General features: G+C 45.4%; 2 protein-coding genes and 1 long non-coding RNA gene across 8 annotated transcripts in view; 1 reads left to right on the top strand and 2 right to left on the bottom strand.

Moving 5' to 3' along the window:
* The window catches only part of LOC135906465 (uncharacterized), a 52,398-nt gene extending 37,232 nt beyond the window's left edge, over positions 1-15,166 (bottom strand). For all 5 annotated transcript variants that reach the window (XR_010565728.2, XR_011508361.1, XR_011508360.1 and 2 more), the window contains exons 1-2: positions 14,828-15,166; positions 10,933-11,007 (exon numbers count right to left, since the gene is read on the bottom strand). The gene's annotated coding sequence lies outside the window, so the exon portion shown is untranslated. The remainder of the gene's footprint in view (positions 1-10,932; positions 11,008-14,827) is intronic.
* Positions 404-6,841, top strand: LOC135906463 (uncharacterized). The gene is made up of 4 exons (XR_010565726.1): positions 404-704; positions 3,703-3,790; positions 4,674-4,788; positions 6,721-6,841. It is a non-coding gene; the product is annotated as an uncharacterized lncRNA (long non-coding RNA).
* Positions 15,167-17,208: 2,042 nt separating the features above from the next.
* LOC135906462 (uncharacterized) overlaps positions 17,209-20,739 on the bottom strand; it is a 40,131-nt gene continuing 36,600 nt past the window's right edge. For both annotated transcript variants that reach the window (XM_065437846.1, XM_065437847.1), the window contains exons 16-17: positions 18,430-18,631; positions 17,209-17,339 (exon numbers count right to left, since the gene is read on the bottom strand). In XM_065437846.1, the coding sequence (XP_065293918.1) occupies positions 17,266-17,339; positions 18,430-18,631 (276 nt within the window). In that variant the 3' untranslated portion in view covers positions 17,209-17,265. The remainder of the gene's footprint in view (positions 17,340-18,429; positions 18,632-20,739) is intronic.

Genomic DNA, 20,739 nt, shown 5'->3' with positions numbered 1-20,739 from the left:
AAAGACAGTTGGCGCTGAGAAAACGTGCAAACAGTTCGAACCCACTATACTAAAGGGACCTAGAATTTTCCTGTTATTTTCTGCGTTTCTTAAACGGGCAACGATTCAACAGCGTATTTCTTTAATGCTATTGCACGTCTCTACTAAATTGCGGAAAGGCTTTAACACATGTAATCTAGCTACGTTTATAACGTAGCGCACTTCAGAAAAATGCAAAAACACGACACCAGGAAATTGTGAAAAACAAAAGGTATAATTAGTTCATCTTGAACGCAGTCCTCCAGATTGCTTCTTTGTTACATCGTCTCCTCGCATTCTAGAGTAGGCTATTGTTCAGGCGCAGCTGCGGGCAAAATATTTTTTTCCGACCTCCACAAGCTAAATTAAAACCTCATATTTTTTGCCGTCCCGTACGCATTCGTTATTTTCGCAGGTTCCGCTACTCTGCACTGGCAGTGACTGCACTTTTTTTTCACATCAAGAACCGCGGTACAATCGACTTAAGACTGTTTTCCGCAGTACGAAAACAGCCTTGCATACGTGGTAGGTGACGCCATTAGGGTGACGTCACTGCTTTTACGGCGGCTGGTTGGCGCTCTGTTGCTGACGTTATCGATTCCGGTTTTGGGAACTTGGGGCAACTGGTCGACGAGGGCGCATCGAAAGAGAGCCTATACGCTGACGCGTTCAACCTTTCGTCACAGGTGAGCTGTGGAACGCGTCACAGAGCTCCTGATGAAATGCGGGATAATGATTTATTGAGTCCCGTTATGGCGGGGCGGTGATTCCCTCGCGAGTGGAGCCAAGTCGCCATATTTGCACCATATTCGCGCCATACGTTTCTGGTGACTTACAGAAGGTATTTGAAGGTTCATTGAAGGTTCATTCAGCTGGCGTTGAAGTTTCAGCACTTGAGCGCCCATTGTGTAGGATTTATGTTGGGTAACGAATTCTGTTATTACGTTTCATTTTCTATTTGCTGTTGTTTATGCGCTTGTTTGTTCGGCATCGCTCGTACAGTGCATACCTTTTTTTTCAACCTACGGATCCCTCAAACAACTCCTAGAGGAGCACTGGGGACCCGCCTTTTGTAATGAACAGCTGTTTAATTGGTTCGCCATCTTTTATAGCAGGTAAATATTTTACGGTGGCCGAAACACTGCAGTGAAGAATAATAGCTCTATCCGCCGTTGTGTACATAATGATGCGTGCAAATATGACTGCAGATGCCATTAGACGTCCCAGCTTCGGCCGCAGTAAGGAAACAAGTTTAAGTCGAAGCTGTCATGTTACCCTGAAACAGGTAAAAAAATGTAGCTCTCTTAATTAAACATTGAAGCACTAGAAATGAACGACTCAGATCTAAGTCATAAAAGTCATAAAAATGTTTGACGACTTCTCTTGCCAGGTAGTTTGAAATGGTACGGCGAAAAATAGTCACCTAGCCAGCTTGAGCTAATATGATTTTCTTAAATCTCTCTCCTCCCATCTTTCATCCCCCCATCCCGCTCCCATGTGTAGGGTAGCAAACCGGTTAGGCTAAACTGGTTAACCTCCCTGCCTTCCTTCTCCACTTTTTCCTTCCTTCCTTCCTTCTTAAATCTGTTTAATGGCTAGTATGAACTAGCCCATCTAGTGGCTACGCATTAAAACGGTTGATGAAACGCCGTTTTTGCGTACGTGTTGATATCGTTCTTTCTTTTTCTTTCGTGAGTTGCCGAGAGTTACCGAGAAAGGAAATTATATGGAAGCTTGGACGGGGTAAGGGGGCGGAAGAGGGGGGAAGGGGGGAGGCACTTCATGCAGGTGCTGCGAGCCTATATAACACAGACATGAATCACGAATGTGGTTGAGAGCGTGAATGTTACCGCCTGCTTTAATAGAAGTTAATAGAACAACTACAGCAGTATAATAGAAAGCTGTAACTCGACAATTCTTATCTAAATACGTGGCAACGTAGCAACTCTTATTCGCGAAAACGACTGCACAGATCTTGATGAGGTCTCCGGCGTTTATGTCCAAATCGCTATTATAAATCATTTGAGGCCCCTCAATTTGAAAAAAAAATCTCAGAATGTTTTAAATTAAAAATAAGAACCTTACGTTGCAGGATTCTGCCTCGGAGCAATAAAAAAAGATATTCCAGTTATGTAAACGGCACCTAATAATGCATCGAAAGCTGATAAAATTATTGCCATTTGCATTGGACATCGTTATCAAATCCACCACTGGGTAGCGCTTTTCTAAGCCTTCATTAAACAGCGCAATATTTCCAATAAGCTGTAAACTCACGTATAAAAGTTGTCCGTTTGAAGTGTTCTTACAGGTGCAGTTTACAGAACGGTGACATCTCATTTCTGACAGATTTAAAAAGTTGTAGCCTTTGTACATGCGTTTTCACTAAAACTTTTCTCGTAAAGCTTTTGTAAAAAAAAAAAACATCGTATGTCCTGAATCAAAATTTCCTGGAGTTGCTATATATTAGCTTTGCCTCTCACAACAAAACTTAAATCAGTCCAGCAGTTGTCTAAAGAGAGTATTGCTGTATTTGCATACGTTTGAGTAAAAAAGAATTGTAGTTGGTTTCAAGTACTTTTAAAGTATAATATTAAGACAAATTCGAGCGAAGTTCGAGCTATTGCAGTCCATGGATATCAATGAATTTCGTGCTGAATTGAACGTTAGTAGATATGAACGTGTATTTAATGATGTTGAAGCGGCTAACCTGAATGAAATGTCCAGATTATCTCCGTAATTTGAGATATTCACTTTATATTTGTGGATGCACATCATTTCTACCAATCTTTTCTACCGTCTTTGAAAACAAGAGCGTTCAGCGCACGACCACAGCCGCGCCAATTGAATTCATACCTTTAACCACCTTCATACCTTTCTTCATTCATACCTTTAACCACCTTCATACCCTTCTTCATTTATAACTTTAACCACCTTCATACCTTTCTTCATTCATACCTTTGATCACCTTCATACCTTTCTTCATTCATACCTCTAACCACCTCCATACCTTTCTTCATTCATACCTTTAACCACCAAAAGAAGGACATTTAAGAAATGGCACCCTAGAAAAGTAACATTATATTTGTATCATGCGTTTAAAAATAAGATTACCTTGGTCCGAACACTGATTGTCTAGGCGACGAAAGCAGGCAATTTTTTACCGTGTCTCTTGACCATTTTATATCTTTTATCAAATATTTACCGAACATTTTTTACCTTCTACAGCAGCGCTTCGTCCACAGGCAGTGATAGAAACATCGCAACAGCTTACGTTTATCTGAATGCGGCTTCAAACACAATCAGATCATCTAATTCTTTAGAAGACGGTAAGCCGCCAGTCAATTTCGCCAAATAAAATTTATCCGGTTAAGTGTTAGGCAAGCATGGACAAGAAAGCCCAAGAGAAGCTTAAAGATGATGGAAAGATACTATGTCTACTAACATTAAATATTATGCCCCGCTCTACTACACGTAACCTAATCAATGATCAAATTGTTTAGCTTTTGAGCGTTGTCGTGAAAGCCAGTGAACTTTGAAGAAGACATTGTTCAGATCGAAGGCTTACGTAAGATTGGAGATTAATATGGAGGGCGCTGTACACACCAACTTGCCGTGTCAGTCGTTAGATTTACTTTGTTAGTTCCCTCATTAAAGAGATGTTTTTTTCTTTCTTTTGTATTTCAGGCACACGGGAGAAATCGAAACACCAGAGGCGTAATAATGCTTTGTGCTCATCTTGCCGGCACATTCCTTTGGGGATGGCTTTGTCCATGTGAGTTATTATTCCAACAGCTTTTTTTTTTCATAAACCATTCCTTCCGGTTCGATGAGTCGCCGCTCGAGCGTATCGCAAGTCCAGTATGACAGCCATGCGCATAATAAAACATGACCGAGTGTGACTGCATTCGAAGCAAGGCACCCATATTTTTGCTTAGCTGGTTGGAGTCACTAAAGCGTGCATGTAGAGATGCCGGTATGCTGACTGCTCATAGTTACATAAAAATGACTAGATAGCATTTTTTTCCTGATATGGCATAAATAGTGTAAAAGGAGCTACGAAGTAGAACTAAAAATTAAATTAGGAATTATTTATCTTCTCACATATTTTAGGCTATCATGAGACATTCCCTACCCATATTTTTGGCGCTCTATAAGCACTTCATAAATATCTTCTTTAGAAGCCTAAAAGAAGCCCGCAAAAGCACGCGAAAACTGCCAGGCAACGCGTCGCAAGACCTTTTTTATTGTGCGTGCGAGTATGCGTTTTGCGGTCTTTCTTTAACGCTTCTGAGTTTGCTAATTATGTAATGCAGGGAAAATACAACAAAAGTAATCTCACTTGCTCTAAGCGGCGCCACATAAAATTACTTGAATTACAATGAATTACAGGAAGTGTGCTGTTATTTAAGAAACTGGTGGAAATTTTCACATCAAATTTTATCGTTGAAAGCCCATTTCCGAACGCACACAGTACGTTCTCTATCATCGTCCCGAACGGATGTTTCGGCGAAAACCTTTCTCTGGTGTCCGTTTCGAGCAGGGATACCGATGCCAGACGTAATAATTTTTTTTTTAAATGTTGCGTAGTTTTTGTGCCATCGAATTCGCACATCCCGCATGTGATAACTTCTGACTGGCGTCATTTTACCTTGTAGATTATTGTAAGTTGCCGCATCCGAAAAAAGGTGTTCTCGAGAATGGAGGGGTTTACTATTCTACTGATCCCTGTGTGCTGTACATGTGCCATGAAGGAGACCTGACGAGAACAGAGTGAGTATAGAGAAGTGTAATTTAAGTATAACTAAGTATAACGAAGGCGCACTGCTTGACTTCCACCCTACATAATGTCATTCAAACGTTCAGTTGAAGTTTCGCTCGTATTGTACACAAGACGGACCACATCGAGAAACATTATCAGCCATCCGACGATCAATCCTTCCTTTCTTAAAACTTCATCGACCTTGCGCCATTTCGGCAAAACTTATACGCACGCCACCAGATATACATGTTGAGAGGCACTGGTTCGGCGTAGTAAATTCAAAGCCCATTTTCATAAACTTTGCCAGTGTATGTGCTTAAGACATAGCCTAGCTTCTTTCGAATACTTGAGCTTTGCTTGTAATGCTAGCATACATATTTCTTGGGGCAAGGAAAATATATAACGCATAAACCGATTGTGTTTCCATGGCGCATTTCACCACTTACAGAAATTACAATCAGTCGCGCATTGCACGCGTAAAAGTTAATGAACCCCTACCCAGCACGTGCAGATGGCAGTATAGGGATGAGCAAGGCCTGTCAAGATTTACCGTGATTCCCATCAATACTGGTAATCCTAATTACATGATAGGCGTCTGAGCCATTAATCCTATATGAATACGCATACTGGAAACACCGATACTCGGCGACGGCCTTTGTACATCGCTAGACTTGTATGCGCCTAAATAAAGAGTTCTCTGTTTTCATCAAGGGGATACCAAATAGATAAAGATTAGGACACCAATTACAAAAAACTATAATAGTTGTGCTCCTAAAGGCCATGCTTTTCGCCGAATAGCCAGTGAGACAAGTCATGTCTGATTGAGTTATATAAACGACTTCTGTCAAACTTGGATGGCGATGAAATTTCAGCTGTTAAGTAGAGGGGTTTATTGTGTACGTACACATGATAAACCCCATTAGTCCAGAGCTAAAATTGTGATTAGTAAATTCAACGAGCGAGCCCTTTTGAAAGATCATGTCGAAGTAATTACTAATCTTGCTTAATTTATGAATGAGGTGTCAAAATCAAATTGATATGTGTGCCGCAAGAGAATACGTAGATATATATATATTTTTTTGCGCAAAGGCTTTAACATACACCTAAACCTACTGCTTGGTGCATTCTCATCACCTCCTCATCCTAATACAGCGGCTGCAGCTAAAGATTGAACCTACAAATCCCCCTCACCCCTTCCCGTCCTATGAACGGGCATGACGGGATCCTTCGCTATGTTTTACCAGCACTGCGTGCTCCCGTAGCACTTATTGAGATGAAGTCACTCGGTATACACGTTTAACATGCAGAACTTGCAGCCGTCTACTGCTACTCACAAACTTTCGAGGCAGCACAATGACCAAGGAATCCAGAACGGCGAGATTGCTCAGAGTGAAATGTAATCGTGGCACACAGTTCAAGGCGCACAAGTATTTGTTTGTATAGCTTGTGTGCAGAATGTGTTCTGTCTTTACGTCGGCCTCGTTTTTCGCAGGTCGAGCTCCTCACAACGCGGAGTTAACAACAGGCAGATCTTGCGGGTCTACCGAACATTATTTCGAGTACCTTAGCCTTTGCGTCCGCGTTCGAGCTTCAACACGCACAGCACGCGAGGCTGTAAACACAATTTCAGACTATTTCACGTAGCAGAATGCCTTGGTTATTAGGCAAAAGCAGTCGCTCGCAGCAAAACTTAGTTTAAGCAATGACTAATGCGCATGATAGTTGTGTAAGTGAGCATGCTGAGATTAACCACGCAATTTTTCGCTCTTGAAAGCCGACTGTCATTTCTTCACTGCATTTTCGGATTGCCTGAGATAGAGACAGAAACAGGAAACGCGGGAGTCAACATCTAGCGATCGTGTGTTCAGCCGAAGAGCACAGAAAAAAAGAAATCCGATGCAGTGACACTTGTGATGTTTCAAGGCCCATTTCTCTCTCAACAGGTGCGTCGGAGAGGAAATCAGAAAGTGCAATACATCGGCAGGAGTAAAAATGCTTCCTTATCCAGCCTGCTGCCGTCAGATAATTTGTACGTGACAATTAAATCAAGATTCAAACTTGCCTTATTTCTTCTCTCTGCTGAACAAAACGAAGGAGCAGCCGAGGGACCGGATTTTTCTCAGTCACAATCTTATGAAGCCAACAGACAAACGAAACCAAGAACCTATGGTAAATTAATATTTCTAATTTACCAAGACAACACAATTTACAAAAGACAACACAAAGCAAGCGAGACCATCCGGTCTCGCTTACTTTGTGTTGTCTTTTTTTGGCGCTACAAATCTCTTCTGGAAACATGCACCTACTAGCCCCCCAACAAGTATTACTGATAAACTTTGAACAGCGCGCGCTGCACATTTTTCTTGCCACAGCAATTAAGCAGTCATGCCACCGATAACATAGTCATCACCTCGTCATACCAACATCATTGTTCCGTAATCATGTTGCGCTGGGCATTTCACTGATTATCGTTGTCATTAGTAGTAGTATAACAGGTTGCTAAGAGAATGTAACAGATCCCCGGGGTCACAAAGTAACTCAAAGATAATGTAGTCAAGAGAATTAAAAACAGGGCCCGAAAGGTACAAAAAGTGAACGTAAGACGGAATCTGCGCATTGCCCACGAATTTTATGCGATAGCACTGGCCTCGTCCAGGAGGCAGCATGGGCCACGAAAACACGATTGTTAAACATTTTAACCTAGTGCCTCGACGAACGTTGAAGATACCGTAATTTCCCCTACTGATAAGATTGCGTTTCAAAGATACTCACCGACGTAAGCACGTAACCGCAACAGAGTACACCCTTTCAAATTTTGAACATCGCGGGAGCGCCAATCAGTGCCGTGCTAAGGAGTGCATCAGCGAAATGTGAAAGAGTATATGCGCGTGCGTGCAAAGCGCAGTACACTGAAAGTTTCCTCGACTGCGCTGTTCTGCTAGACGGAATCGCCCCGTGATTTCTGCTGCAGTATCGATTCCTTCTTTCATTTTTAGTTTTATAGACGCCTTGCACAGGTAATTGCTTGAAGCAACAAGGAGCAGTGACGCAACACGGCAACGACGCATGCCCACAGCTAGGCGTGCTTGCCTCCGTTTAATTTGTTTTAAAGCTAGTCGATTGGTACGATGTTCATTTTATTTTAATTATGCATGCTTCTGCGGAGAAAAAAGTATGCACGTGTTAGGACACCTCAATCCATTTGCGGACTTCCGTATATAAGATTTTGCCTTATCAATTGTCTTCGCATGCCTGCGGCCACGATGACATTGATGGAGACACGTTGCAGTCATGACAAATAACTTTATTTTGCTGTTTATTGAGCCTAAATAAAATGGAGAGAATGAGGTCACCGGCAGATTAGACGAACTCGGCAAGACGACGCGGCAGCGAGTCGTAAAGTGTTGGAACGATGTCGGGGTTCCATTTTCAGGGACTCCCACTGCTCTTCATTCGCAGCCCACAATTCGTCACCACTTGCGTGATGGGGCTACAGCCTTGACAGGCAGAGTTTATGCCCCAAATGTTTTGAATAGTATTCGCGTCTGCCCCTAACGGCCGCCAACGTACACTCTTAAACGGTTGCACCCTTTGGGGTGTTTGTCCCACAACAATAATCGTCATCTGCCTTGCTTGAGTTTCCTTTCTTGAAGCTCGGCGCTTGCTACTTTCCTGTCGAGAATGCTGCGTCACACTGATAACGCGCATGCCGTTCGTGACTGGGAAGTACCGGGCTCGCAGCGTTAAAGAAAGGAAACGCGCCAATACAGATGACGATTATTGTTGTGGGACAAGATACGCCCCAAAGGGTGTAAATTTTTCTAATAGTGCAGTGTCGCGACGCCAAGATCCTCCGTAGACGGGCGACAAGTCTTATTGAAGCCAGTAGTAGCCGGCTGGAAAATCACCATCTAGCACACAGGGAAGCAGGCCTTGATTTCTATACAGGCTTCACTGCACATTCGTCCTTGAGTCCTGCGGAGAGATCGGAGGCCATCCGTGGTTATCGAGCCCCAGGGGTGCACACTGTTGTGCCCACTGGCCCTGACTTGCTGAACGTAGACTACAACTTTCTCTGCAGCTTTCTCCTGCCGATCATCAACCGACTGGAAAGGCCAGCCCCGTCACACAGCCGAAATCAGCTGTTCATCGACGTTTGCTGATAACCTGAGTAGTAATATTCGTTGTACTCATGTGGCCACCAATTAGAATAAACGTTTGGGAACCCTACCCCTTATGTAATACCCTCAGCGAGGGGGTCTTTAAGGAAATGAAAGTGAAGTGGAGGGGGTCTTACCTGAATATTATCCATTACTTCGACGCAACATTACAGCGCTTTTTGACGCATGTCTGTGTGCATGCTCTTGTAAAGACGGATCAGTATACAATTACAGTAAGCAGGATGAACGAAAACGGGCAGAATTAAGCTTAATAAAAACTCGAAAATAATATGCACCTCATGAGATCTCGTCGACAGGCCTAGTTTTGGCTGCACTGGGTATAAAACGGGGACTAGTTAGGGAACAACGTTTCGTCAGTCATCTGCAGTCCAGCGAAGATGGGCTGGAGCGAAAGCGAGCCTCTCTGCTCTTGCCTCATTGAAAACTGTGGCTTCTTGGCAGCACTTCGGTTCCTCAACCATACTTCGAAAAAGCCGTTGTAGAACCATCTCTGTGGTGACGTCAAAGCCGACCGCATCTCTGATCTTACCAGCTATCGTGGAAGGCATAGCATAAGCAACGGCAGCTTAGGCAGCGTCGTCCTCTTCAGTAGTACGGCGGACAGATTTCTTGCTGCATCACCAATGCACCTGTCATCTCTGAACGCCTGCACGATTCTGTTAACAGTCGGTTGCGTTATATCCACTGTGCTTGCAATCTCCGAGATTCACTGTGCCAGCGACATATCCCGTCCTCTTATATTGCTTTTGGCACTCGAGGAGGCATATTAAGCCCAGCGCGAAAGTCACTGCTGAAACAGGCTGCAAATGCATCATTGCCCGATGCTGCGATCACAACGGCTCCTTACTGTGTAAGACGGCGCAATACAGTTACATCTCTTATGTAGTCCAGGTACAGCAACGTTTTTGGGCGTGTCTCGTCTTTCTCGATGCTTCCACTCTCCACGTGATTGTGCAAGATGTTCACAAAAAAAAAATAAAGCAACAGATAATGCAGCAGAAAGCACAAGGGGTGATTCCGCCTACTGGAACAGCTAGCCGAGGAGACTTGCACTAAGCTGCGCTTAGCCCGAATGCGCATACACTTGACCATTTCGCCGATACGCCTCGTTGTACGGCACTGATCGGCTTTCCGGTCGCGCGATATTGAAAAAAATTGCAAGGTTTTATGGACATGACCGTCTATAGGCAGAGATGCTGAACCGCGCTTTCTTGCAAGATTACAACTCCTTCGAATATGCCGCGAATAGTCATGGTTCGAGGAAACAACAACAAAGCGTTATTGTAGATGTCTCCTAGATCTTTGTGCACGCACCTGCGAACAGCATTCTTGCATTGTGAAGCATCGCACATCGTCCTCGTGACATTGCTACGAAGACGTCCCACAAAGTGCATCTGTGTCAATTGCTGTTCGCTTCTCAGAAAAGGTTCTGAACGGTGTAGCGCGCAACTAAAGATCGCACGAGCTAAATGTTGTGTATAAATATAGCATCAATCTTCTCATTGCACAGGATAAAATAGGATAAACGCCGCTAGTTGACAGGATGTAAATATAAAGCTTAGCATCAAATACACTCAAACGTATGTCTTGATCTGCATAATTTCTCGTTCTTGGCGTATTCGGCATGTTTCCGCCAACGGTGCCACGACAGAAACCTGTAGAACCATGGCGAAATGCCGGCAAACTTAAAGCTCCCTGCAATTGCCACTTAAAGCACTTTTTTCAAGTTTTGATTTGCGTTTCCGAATGTGTAACTAACATGGTGTTTTCAACGCAATGACATTAATTTCAGTGACATGCTGCACTGAACTGTCGGCTCTAGTGCATTTCTCTAAGCATTGGTGCGCCTACTTCTCGAGCGGGAAAAAGAAAGCGTTTTCGTGCAGAAATGAGCGGAGGACACTTTGCATAGCTGCTACGTGAAATGCTGACTGTGCGTAATTACATCAATACAGTTACATGAAGTGGCCTTACTTCGTCTGCTGGTAAACGCAGCTCGACCTGGCTCTCCATCCCTGCTTTGTTCGAACCACAAGCCGCCGGAATGTCCTGCATAAATGAGCAGCCAGCATCCTTTCAGTCACTTTGTGGTCCTTTCGAAAAAGCGGAGCGAGTTTCAGCCTGACCGCAGAAGCTTGAACTATTCACGGAAGCAGGTGCGCACTTTTGCACGCTACTACATGCACCGAGATATTGCAAAATGGCAGCCAAGGTAAAAGCAAGCCAAGATAAGAGTGCAGGCTACAGCGCCTTCTACTGCGACGAAAGCAACGTTAAAACGCAGAAATCGAACAGTGCGACAAAATGACGACAAAGACGCTGATCTGGGCGATGCTAGCCTACCTAGCTATTCACCCAAAGAAGTCGCGACAGAGGGCGAAACAGCCTTTTGCCACCTGCGATTATATAGCATGCGCGTGAGCTTGTGGTGACCGGCAGAACGCCATACGGAGGTTTTATCTGTATCTTGCAGTACGTACAGTCGCGATCAATTTGAGGGTGATCGCTCGAGCTGCGACCAAAACTAGGAGCAGCGCCACGTTACGTCATCACCGTCGGTCGAGAGGGAAACATCAGATAGCTCCCCTCTCTCTCCCTTTTGGTGTTCCCTGAAAAGCTGTCACTCCCGTCAACGTTCACGGCATAACCTGCGAATTCTTTTCGATTGCGTTACGAGCTTTTGCACAGAGGCGTCATTGTTGGCCAAGATATGCACGAGGAAGCGACGCACACAGATCATCACCATGAAAGGGAAAAAAACACAAAAATGTGGCGAGTTGGTCTTGGGGGCGATGGTTGCAGCCTGGAAGAGCATAATAGGGGAAGAAGGAAGCGCAATTTTTATCTTCGCAGTTCCGAAATCGGCCGCTATGCTGCTTGGAAGGCCCGCCGGTCGATGTTGGCGCGATCACCTTTAAATTGATCGCGACTGTACTACCGTCATCTTTAGGAAAAGGAACACACAAGTGCATTGGTCACGTACTGCGATGCGCCGTGGCGAAGTGTGAAAGAAAAGGAGAGGCCACCGTTACGTACTCGGCTTGCAACCCCGTGCAGTGATGGGTCATTGTGCTTTGTCAATTCCTGTGCAATTCGTTTTGACCGTATAAATTCCAGCAGCTTTATCAGTTGAAGAGCCGCACTCCGGCATGAAATTTCTTTTTCATAGCCATTGATCCGGTGCGACATGATTTTGTATCTCCTCGCATTTAACTGTCATTTCTGTATTCTCTGTAATGACGTACTGACAGTTTTTCAAATGTGTTTTGAAAGTGGTACCCATACTAGCGTTTGGCTATGGAAGCACACATATTGTGCCTACCCCGTCAAAAAGGATGTTGTGCAATAAAGAATTCAGAATTGAAAACTGCTTCGTCATTTGTCGACTAGCTGCCGCAACGAGGTGAAGGCGCCTTCACTGAACCTCGCAAAACTGCTGCAATATTCCTATCGGCACAGCAGTCAGTTCGAATAACGTTTTTCTTTGCGCAATGTGCTTCTAAATAAATACGCCGTTCCTAGAACCCCTTCGCAGACCAATTTCAAAATAATTTTATTTTGTAAAAAACGGTGCCGCTAATTTGGGATGCGGGAACAGAAGCGCGCAATGAATTACCTCTGGCGGTTCACCTTACAAAAAAAAAGTTACTTTAATCCGCAAGGCGAAGCATCCATAGATAGTTTTCATGTGACGTCACGGACGCACCTCCCACTGCGCTAGTACCCAAAGATGGCGGCTACGATGACGTCAATGTATTGTTTTATCACACGCACTTTGTTTTGCTTATTGACGGCGACTTTTTTCACCGGTTTATCACTGTTATCGCCTTGTCGTTCGACGCAATATGGGCCCATCATGCTGTCATGTTGTCAGGTTTTTTTAATACACTTCTCGACGTGCCAGTACTTAAAGATGGCGGCTGCGATGACGTCTGTGCAAACTATTGGGATAGCAATTATTAGACAGCTATACAAAGGTAGTTTTATCGGCCGCGTAAACTTTTAAACTATTCCTTACAAGCATAGAGCCACGCGCCCACAGTCAAACATTAACACATCTCACTCGATGACCGCGAGCATTCGCTGTCAAAGCGCTGGCTTGTGAAATGGAGGCATTATCATCATCATCAGCAGCAGCAGCAGAGTGAATTGACCCGCGCGCCGCCTCTCGCTTCAACGCGAACTACGCGGCGAGAACACAGCGCACGCAAAGTTATCGGCCCCCTTCTCGGCACGCCGAGGCTGTTCCCATTGCAGATCGCTTTCAAGATAGGGCCCGCGCTCCGACTTACACAGCCGCCGCCGAAGTAGAACCTCCACCCCTTCCCCCCTCCCTTTCTGTGCCTTGCGCGGGATCGAATATGGCCAACGCCTCCTAGATAACACAAGGCCGGTGCACTTCGATCCGTGACGTCATGCTAACTTGCCCGACTGCCATAGTATCTAATGGGGACGCTGCCGATCGAGCCGCGGTGATTTTGACGTCATCGCCTCCGTCACGCTGGGCTTGGCAATGGAAATTTCGGTCCAAGTAGTATGATGTCACAAATCGGAGTGCACAGGCCTGCTATTTAGGAGGCACTGATATGGGGTGCTTTCTATCCACCCTCCTCCTCCTCACGTGCCAAATCGAGCCACCCTCCTCGGCTCATCCTCGCACGCCTTCACTCGCGCCCGCAGCACACGGCGCGCGGCAGCGACGACGTCATCACACTTGGACTTTATACGAGACATCACGGCGACGGCGACGGCTGAAATGCGCCTGGAGTGTCCATACGATTGCTGTCGCAATAAAATAAGCGCCGTGTAGAGAGCAACGACCACATTCCAAATTAAACAAGCGCGGACACTCCCAAACAACCCGTCGGCTTTGCCCCAGTAAGATTCAGCACAGTGTCGCTAAGCTTTTCCCAGTAAGATTCAGTACTAGCCAAACTATCCGCGCCATGGCGGCCGACCTATCTTTTGCTAACTGCGTCACATGCAGCGGTCGGCACGCGGCCGGCATGCGCAAGAAGTCCCGAAATAATTTGTACACTGTTGGGGCCGCATAAGAAGTATTTTAGTGACCGGAAAATGTAGAGAGGTCGGCCGTATAATGGAGCATCTGGCCTGCTACTCTACGTAAGGGAAGGGGAAGAGGGGAAGAAAAAGGGTCACAATGGGGGATGTTAATGGGAGGAACGAGGTGAATGACACATTACACAACTGGTATCACAGGCGTGAGTCCAGGTTCGTGTCACCTAGGAAACGTGAGAGAGCACGCATTGTCTCTGTCGTCTGCCAACTCTGTAGCCATGCGCCTAGCAAGAGGTCCTCCGACAGTGGTCCATTGTGTAAATGTCTCAGGGTGTCAGCCATTGTCAGTCTTTCGCGCGCATATTCAGGGCACACCACGAGCACATGTTCCATAGTCTCTACAGCGCCACACACTGAACAGTCCGGGGAGTCTGTCCGTCCAATAATGTCCTCATGTCGGGGCCGCATAAAACGTCGGAAACATTGTGCCGGTGAGAGTTATAAATTCGGTTAGTTGCCGTTTATTCTTTTTTTCTAGCGCTAAGTACCGTAAGACGCAATAGGAACGAAACGGGCACTGGGTATACGAAGCGGACACGAGGTGACACAGGGGAACGGTCGTCTGTGCCACTTGGTGCCCGCTTCATATCCAGTGTTGGTTTCATTCCCGTTGCGTCTTACTGTACTTAGCGCTAGAAAAAAATTAATTGTCCCGCTAACATTCAGCGCACGCCGAACTAACTGCGCGACAGCGGCCGACCTGTCCTTCGCTAACTACGTCTCAGCCGTGCCCTAACCTAAGCCTCAATTGCTCGAAAGGCAGCGTACACTGACAAGCAAAATTTCTCACCTTGCCCTCGTCAAGTACCGCAGGAGCGCCACGCCGAAGAGCAGCAGGGACCCACAAAGACGTCGCTAGAACAGAGTTTGCGCGATTTACGCGAAATAAGAAAAGAAAAACAGCACTTCTACCGCGCGTGCGACCGTGCAGGCTTCCGTCGTGCGTCTGGCGTGTCATTGGCTCACCGCTGGGTGACGCAAGCAAATCGAGTCGCAAAGTACAACTTTACACGCAAAACTTGTTGCTCTAGTGGAAAGGGTTCAAAAATAACATAGTGTCTCTTAACTTCATTTCGAATTACTCATTTTTCTTTAGTTTGGATGCTCGCGTCAGCTAACCATACCTAGAAATTAGATACATTTCGTTTGGTTTCTTTTTGTCGCCACCATGTGGCGTATTAACCTTAAAGAATTTGAAATTCGCGCCATGACGTATGTCGTGACGCATAGCTAAAGAATGCACGGTGGTAAAAAGAAAAAAAAAAGATTAAAAGAAGCACACCCTGAGACTGTCGCGTCACCTCTGTGTCTGGAAATGAGTACGCCCATGCACCAGCCTTATCTCGAAGACGGCCACCTATTTGCTCGGCTGGCAATGACTCGACAATTTTTCTAGGTGACTGGCCGCACCGCTCGACGGTATTTCGGATGATGTGTCTGGCCGAGATAACTGCTCACGCGAGGCTTCCGGTGAATACATTTCTTTAGTTTTTTTTTATGCTTTTACGCGTATACCTCAGCGTTCTCTTTACGATAGCGCATGCGCTTGGTCACGTGGTTTCGTTACATATTTCGCGGGCTTTCTTTAAAAGCCGGAAAAAATCACCCCACAGAATGCACGTTGCCATAAAAAATTCGATCGGTCGTTTTGGAATGCCCCCTACAGGGTAGCAAAACGCACATGGTGCTAAAGTGTATGTAATTTTTGTGTGTAATTGATCTTAATTAATTAATTAAGCGCAATATTCTAAGGAGCACCACGTGACGGCAAACCATAGGTCACTGGTTTCATTCAGTCGCGGTTAGCTACTTCTTTTTTAATCCTTGGTTGATGTTACGGGAAACACCCTGTATACAACAAGTAGCTCTGTAATTTCCACTGTGATTTCACACAGGTACCTTGGCGTAGGACATGTAATAATCCCGGTCAGCCTACTTTCATCTACAGCATCACTAATCATATCAAACATGGCCTTGGCTACATCCCAAGAAACTACAGTCTACCTCTTCTGATTGATAAAAAAAGAACTGTAGGCGTAAAGCACACTGAAATTGAAATTGGAATTGGCAGTGTGGAATTAGTATGGAATCTACAGCCATATACGGAGTGATCGTTGTTAAGTTTTATGGAAGTTTTAAAAATAGCCGGTTGCACATAATTCTAGTCCTCGATTATTCAGAGAGAAGGCACCTTCCTTGTACAAGAAAGTGAAGCATGTATCTAACTAATTAACAAAACGTTCAATAATTCCCTCTTTGATTACTTTGCAAGGCACATCCACTTGAAATGAACTTTTCTGAAGGACACCATCGCATGAACATTGTAATGCGCAGGAAATAAGGAATCTTATTTAAGACTATTGTTGCGTAACATTTTATTAAATATGTAGCCTTCGTAGTCCCTTTGCGTGCGCTAGAAATTAGTCTGGTATGAAGGTGTATTAATATATACGAGCTCGAATTACGAGAAAGCTTGAGTCGTTGGGAGCCCGTAGGCGTGGACTTGCCCGAGTCCGACTCTGGTGAGCGCGCCCACGTAGAACTATGGTGAGTCCGAGTTTGAGTGGACTTGGCTGAGTAGAGTTTCGGTGAGCCCGAGCCAGAGTTAGCACGAAGCAAAAAAACACATTTTTGATGAGCGAGCCTGAGGGAGTACTGCGAATTTTGCCGACCTATGGTAGTAGCCGTAGTAGTAGTAGTATCGCACTTAACGAAGTAAATTAGAAATGTTTTTCGTCGACAATGTTAGGTAAAGTATAGATGCTTTTAACGAGTATCAGATGCGACGAAGGTATTTTTTTCAGCCTGAGGGGACTTCGTTATGGGTTTCGACTGTAATACAAGCACAGTCTTCGTTGTGTGATATTTCCGTACATTACCCATTCTGAACAAGTTGAGAGTCATTTGTAATTAGAAGCGAGGGCCTCTAAGTTTATTCATTTAATACCTTCCTTTACGTCGAAAATCTTCATCGTCGTCATCGTCGTTATCGTCGTTATCGTCGTCATCGAAGTGCGCAAAGCTTTCACCTCCAGGTGGCGTGATCAGCGTTACACTTGTCATAGGACCTCCCCGTCGGGAAGCCGTCGAATAAACAAAGGCGTGGTTTCAGCAGTGCACAAATGAAGAAATGTGGCGGCATTAACGTGTCATTGATTGAATCATGAAATGTAAGAAAGAAAAACGAATGGCAATTAATTTTCCGGAAGCAGTCAATTAATAAAAAGTTCAACGGATCTCTGGCGACATGGCCCTGGTGGGAAGCCCCCGGTGAGCTGCTATCTTCGTCATCGCTTTGATATCTGTAACAAAAACAGTGTTCGAATCCGGATGAGCCTCAGCTTTTTCTCGGCGGCCAGTCATGCTGAGCCGCATATTTCCCAGTTCTGCAAAAATTACCCTACACTCTTACTACGCATCACTCGTATTCTCAAACGACCCTCGACTAGAAGCTCCTCCTCCACTCGACCCAATTGATCACAGTTCGACCCTTCGGAGGTACGTTCGAGAAAGTGGGGGGTCACTCTTGTTCCACATAAGTCCCGCTTGGTGAGTGGAAGATATTTGCAAAAAATTTTCACAGCGTAAAACTTGTGTCGAACAAGATAAACAGTACAGAGGCGCGCAAGCAACGGCGTGTTCGTTTTGAAGCGTTAGACGAACGCAGGTCGAAATATTCAGGCTGTTTTTACATTAAACTCAGCATCATCAAGCATTAAAGAGGCAAGTTGTTATAGAGCGAAAAAATGGGCTCAAATTACATCAATAAATCAGCGTCAGACAAAAACTGTTCCAATTATGCTGTATTACCTGTGATTAGGTCGCGTGTACAAAAAATACAAAGCTTCATTGGTAAATAGTTGTAACACGAAATTTCACCTATTTCTACAATGAAGGTTGGCTAGTTTAAGCTCCAGAACAAGAAGATTGAAGACTTATGAGCCCCGCAACGAGCAACGGAACGAAAAATTTTGGGCATATCCTTAAGAGAAGGGTATAGACAGTCGTGTGGGTTACAGAACAACCGGGGGGTATCCGCGGCTCTAGTTGAAAAACCGATAAAGTTGGGTAGGACATGGAATACGTATGGCAGATTGAGGATACAAAATCGGCGCCAAGATGAGGGAATCGTAGTAAAGGACGGCAGATAACTGGGTAGTTGGTGAAAATAGGCAATTCGCAAGCAGAAAGTCCTGCCGGCCAGCACAAGAGAGGGGCAGTCGGAGATCGCCGGGAGAGTCCTTCGCCCTCTTGGAGATAAACAGAACTATTATTACTATTATTATTATTATTAGTAGTAGTAGTAGTAGCAGTAGTAGTAGTAGTAGTAGTAGTAGTAGTAGTAGTAGTAGTAGTAGTAGTACAGCGGCATCGCACACATCGGTCACGTACCGTACAAGCATCGTGCTAAGAACTGACTCGGGTCGTAAGTGGTCGAAATTTTGAGCAACTTGCGCATCCTCTCGATCCACATCAGCCGCGACCAAGGGGCTCCCACGAACTGCGTGCAGTTCTTGGGCGCGGCATCGTAATTCGCGTCGTAGGCGGCGATTCCAACAAGCAGCTGCGTGTTGTTGTCGAAGGACAAGCAGAACTGCAAGCGGCGCGTCAAGAACATCACAACATTTATTGGACTCACGAGCCATCACTTTCACTCGCCAATATAAAGGTACAGGTCAATGAGAACGTTACGCTATACAAGCAAGCTGTACCACAGACAGGAAAACAAGGACACGATGAGGCACATAAAGGCAAAATGCAGCAGATTCAACGTGCCCTGTTGGAATCTATATACAGCGAAGCTTACGAGGCAATGTTCACGGCACCTCCTCAACGTCCTCAAGGATGACCCGAACGAGTATCTCTGCAATGCAATGCACTTTGGACGCAGCCATCATGTTAGGGGCTGAAAGAGTTAAGGTGGCGATTATGGCCATTTATATGGTTTACCCGGCCTCCCCTTGGAGGCGCAAATGCGATCGTCCACGTGGTTGCCAGGCGGCGCAACGCATGCGCAACGTAAGGCCATCTACTCCGGCACCCTCTCTCCCATCTCACCGCGAATCTCCGCGTCGCGCCATCCTCGGCCCCTCCAACAGCGGAAAACGGCCTGCATGCGCCGGCCCGCTTCCCACATCTGCCTTCCACTGATGCGGTTAAGTAGTGTGAGCCATCGCCCTTAGATGGCGCCACCGTCCCGCAGCGGACTGTAGGGCGGGCAACAGAGCAACGAAGAGCGTCAAGCGGAAAGTCTGGGAGGCTGATAGTCAGGGATACTAATTCTTTTTACAGCGAGGCTGTTATTGCGACTACAAATACGCTCGAATATGTTGCATGCGTGTCTTCACGGTGTGATACGAGCACTAGATCATTCACCGAATTTATGTTTAGAAGGAATGGGAGGAAATTTAGGAGGGATATGTAGGTTAATTTTGAAGTGTGGACCAATGAGAGACTCAATGGAAATTGCTAAACCCTCGTTTTCTTACTGTTTGGAGGCCTTCTATAAAACGCAAGTTTCTCTCTTGCAGTGCAAGAACCAATGGTGCCAGGAATTTTACGTTTGAATGAGTAATGTGTTTGCCGAGGCTATAAATTAAATATGGGCTTCGTATAAATTTAATGAACACAACATTTCTCCCTATTTTCCTCGGTTACACGAGGGGCGTAGTTGGTCTTTCCAGTTTCTATGGCCAACTAAACAAGGCGCGTTATGTATATTTGGTCAAAATAGCTTGAAAACTGTGCATTATGTTTTGGGTATTGTGGTTTATTACAGCATTTGCGAAAAAATATTTATACAAACGTTCCGGAGCTATGCAAGCGCATTTTACGAACCGCGCGAGAAGTTTGCCCAATATTCTGAAAAACGGTAACGTGCCGCAGAATCAAAATTTCCGGGAAATCTGATGGGTCGCGCGCGGCGAACATTTTAGAGCGTCAATTAATTATGTGCTTTGGAAAAAAAATTCTTAGGGAAGCGTTCTAAGACTTTATACGGTCATAACGTTCGATGTTTCGCATTATTCTAGGTGAACTGCAGGCGACACCCAGTTCACTTCCGGCGGAAATGTGGGCCACGCTCGCGACGATTTGCGGGGAATGTTTAACAGGTGCGGCTCAATCATGAGCGTTGCAAACAATTACTGAATGCTCGCCTTGTCCCTACTTTCACGCGTTATACGAGGCGCGTAGTAAGTTTTCCCGGTGTCCCAGATGAAATAGACCAGGTACGTGGTGGTGAGCAGAGCAAAGTTCGAAGTTCGTGTGTGACTAATAGCTCTTGCCGCAGATTACTCGACAAGTGCGATCCAGTGCGCTATCAGAGTGTTTTATGATTGACGCAGAATGTTCCTTGCTCTGCAGGAACAACGGCACTGAAATTTGACGGAAAAGAAAGCGTGAGGGGGGGGGGGGGGGGGCTCGCAGAAATACAGTTGATTTGTATGTAAAGGTAAAAGAGAAAAGCGGGTGGCGACGCCACCTTGAAGTTCCCGCAGCAACTCATAGTGACGTCATGAATTTGGACACCATGTTTTCCGGTTTAGCTAAATTTTCATCGAAAAAACAAAGGGGGGGGGGGATACGTTGCATTTCGAAAGAGCCGAAAACAGAACTATGCAAGTTTCGAGAACCTTTACTGTGCTTCAATGACCACAGTGTGAGAAATTTTTTAAAAATACTTTGGAATCCGTGACGTCA

Source organism: Dermacentor albipictus, chromosome 9, assembly GCF_038994185.2.
Source record: "Dermacentor albipictus isolate Rhodes 1998 colony chromosome 9, USDA_Dalb.pri_finalv2, whole genome shotgun sequence".
NCBI classification, from domain to species: Eukaryota; Metazoa; Arthropoda; class Arachnida; order Ixodida; family Ixodidae; genus Dermacentor; species Dermacentor albipictus.
Note: the sequence above shows the minus strand (reverse complement) of the source record. Positions and strands in the feature narration are given on the sequence as shown.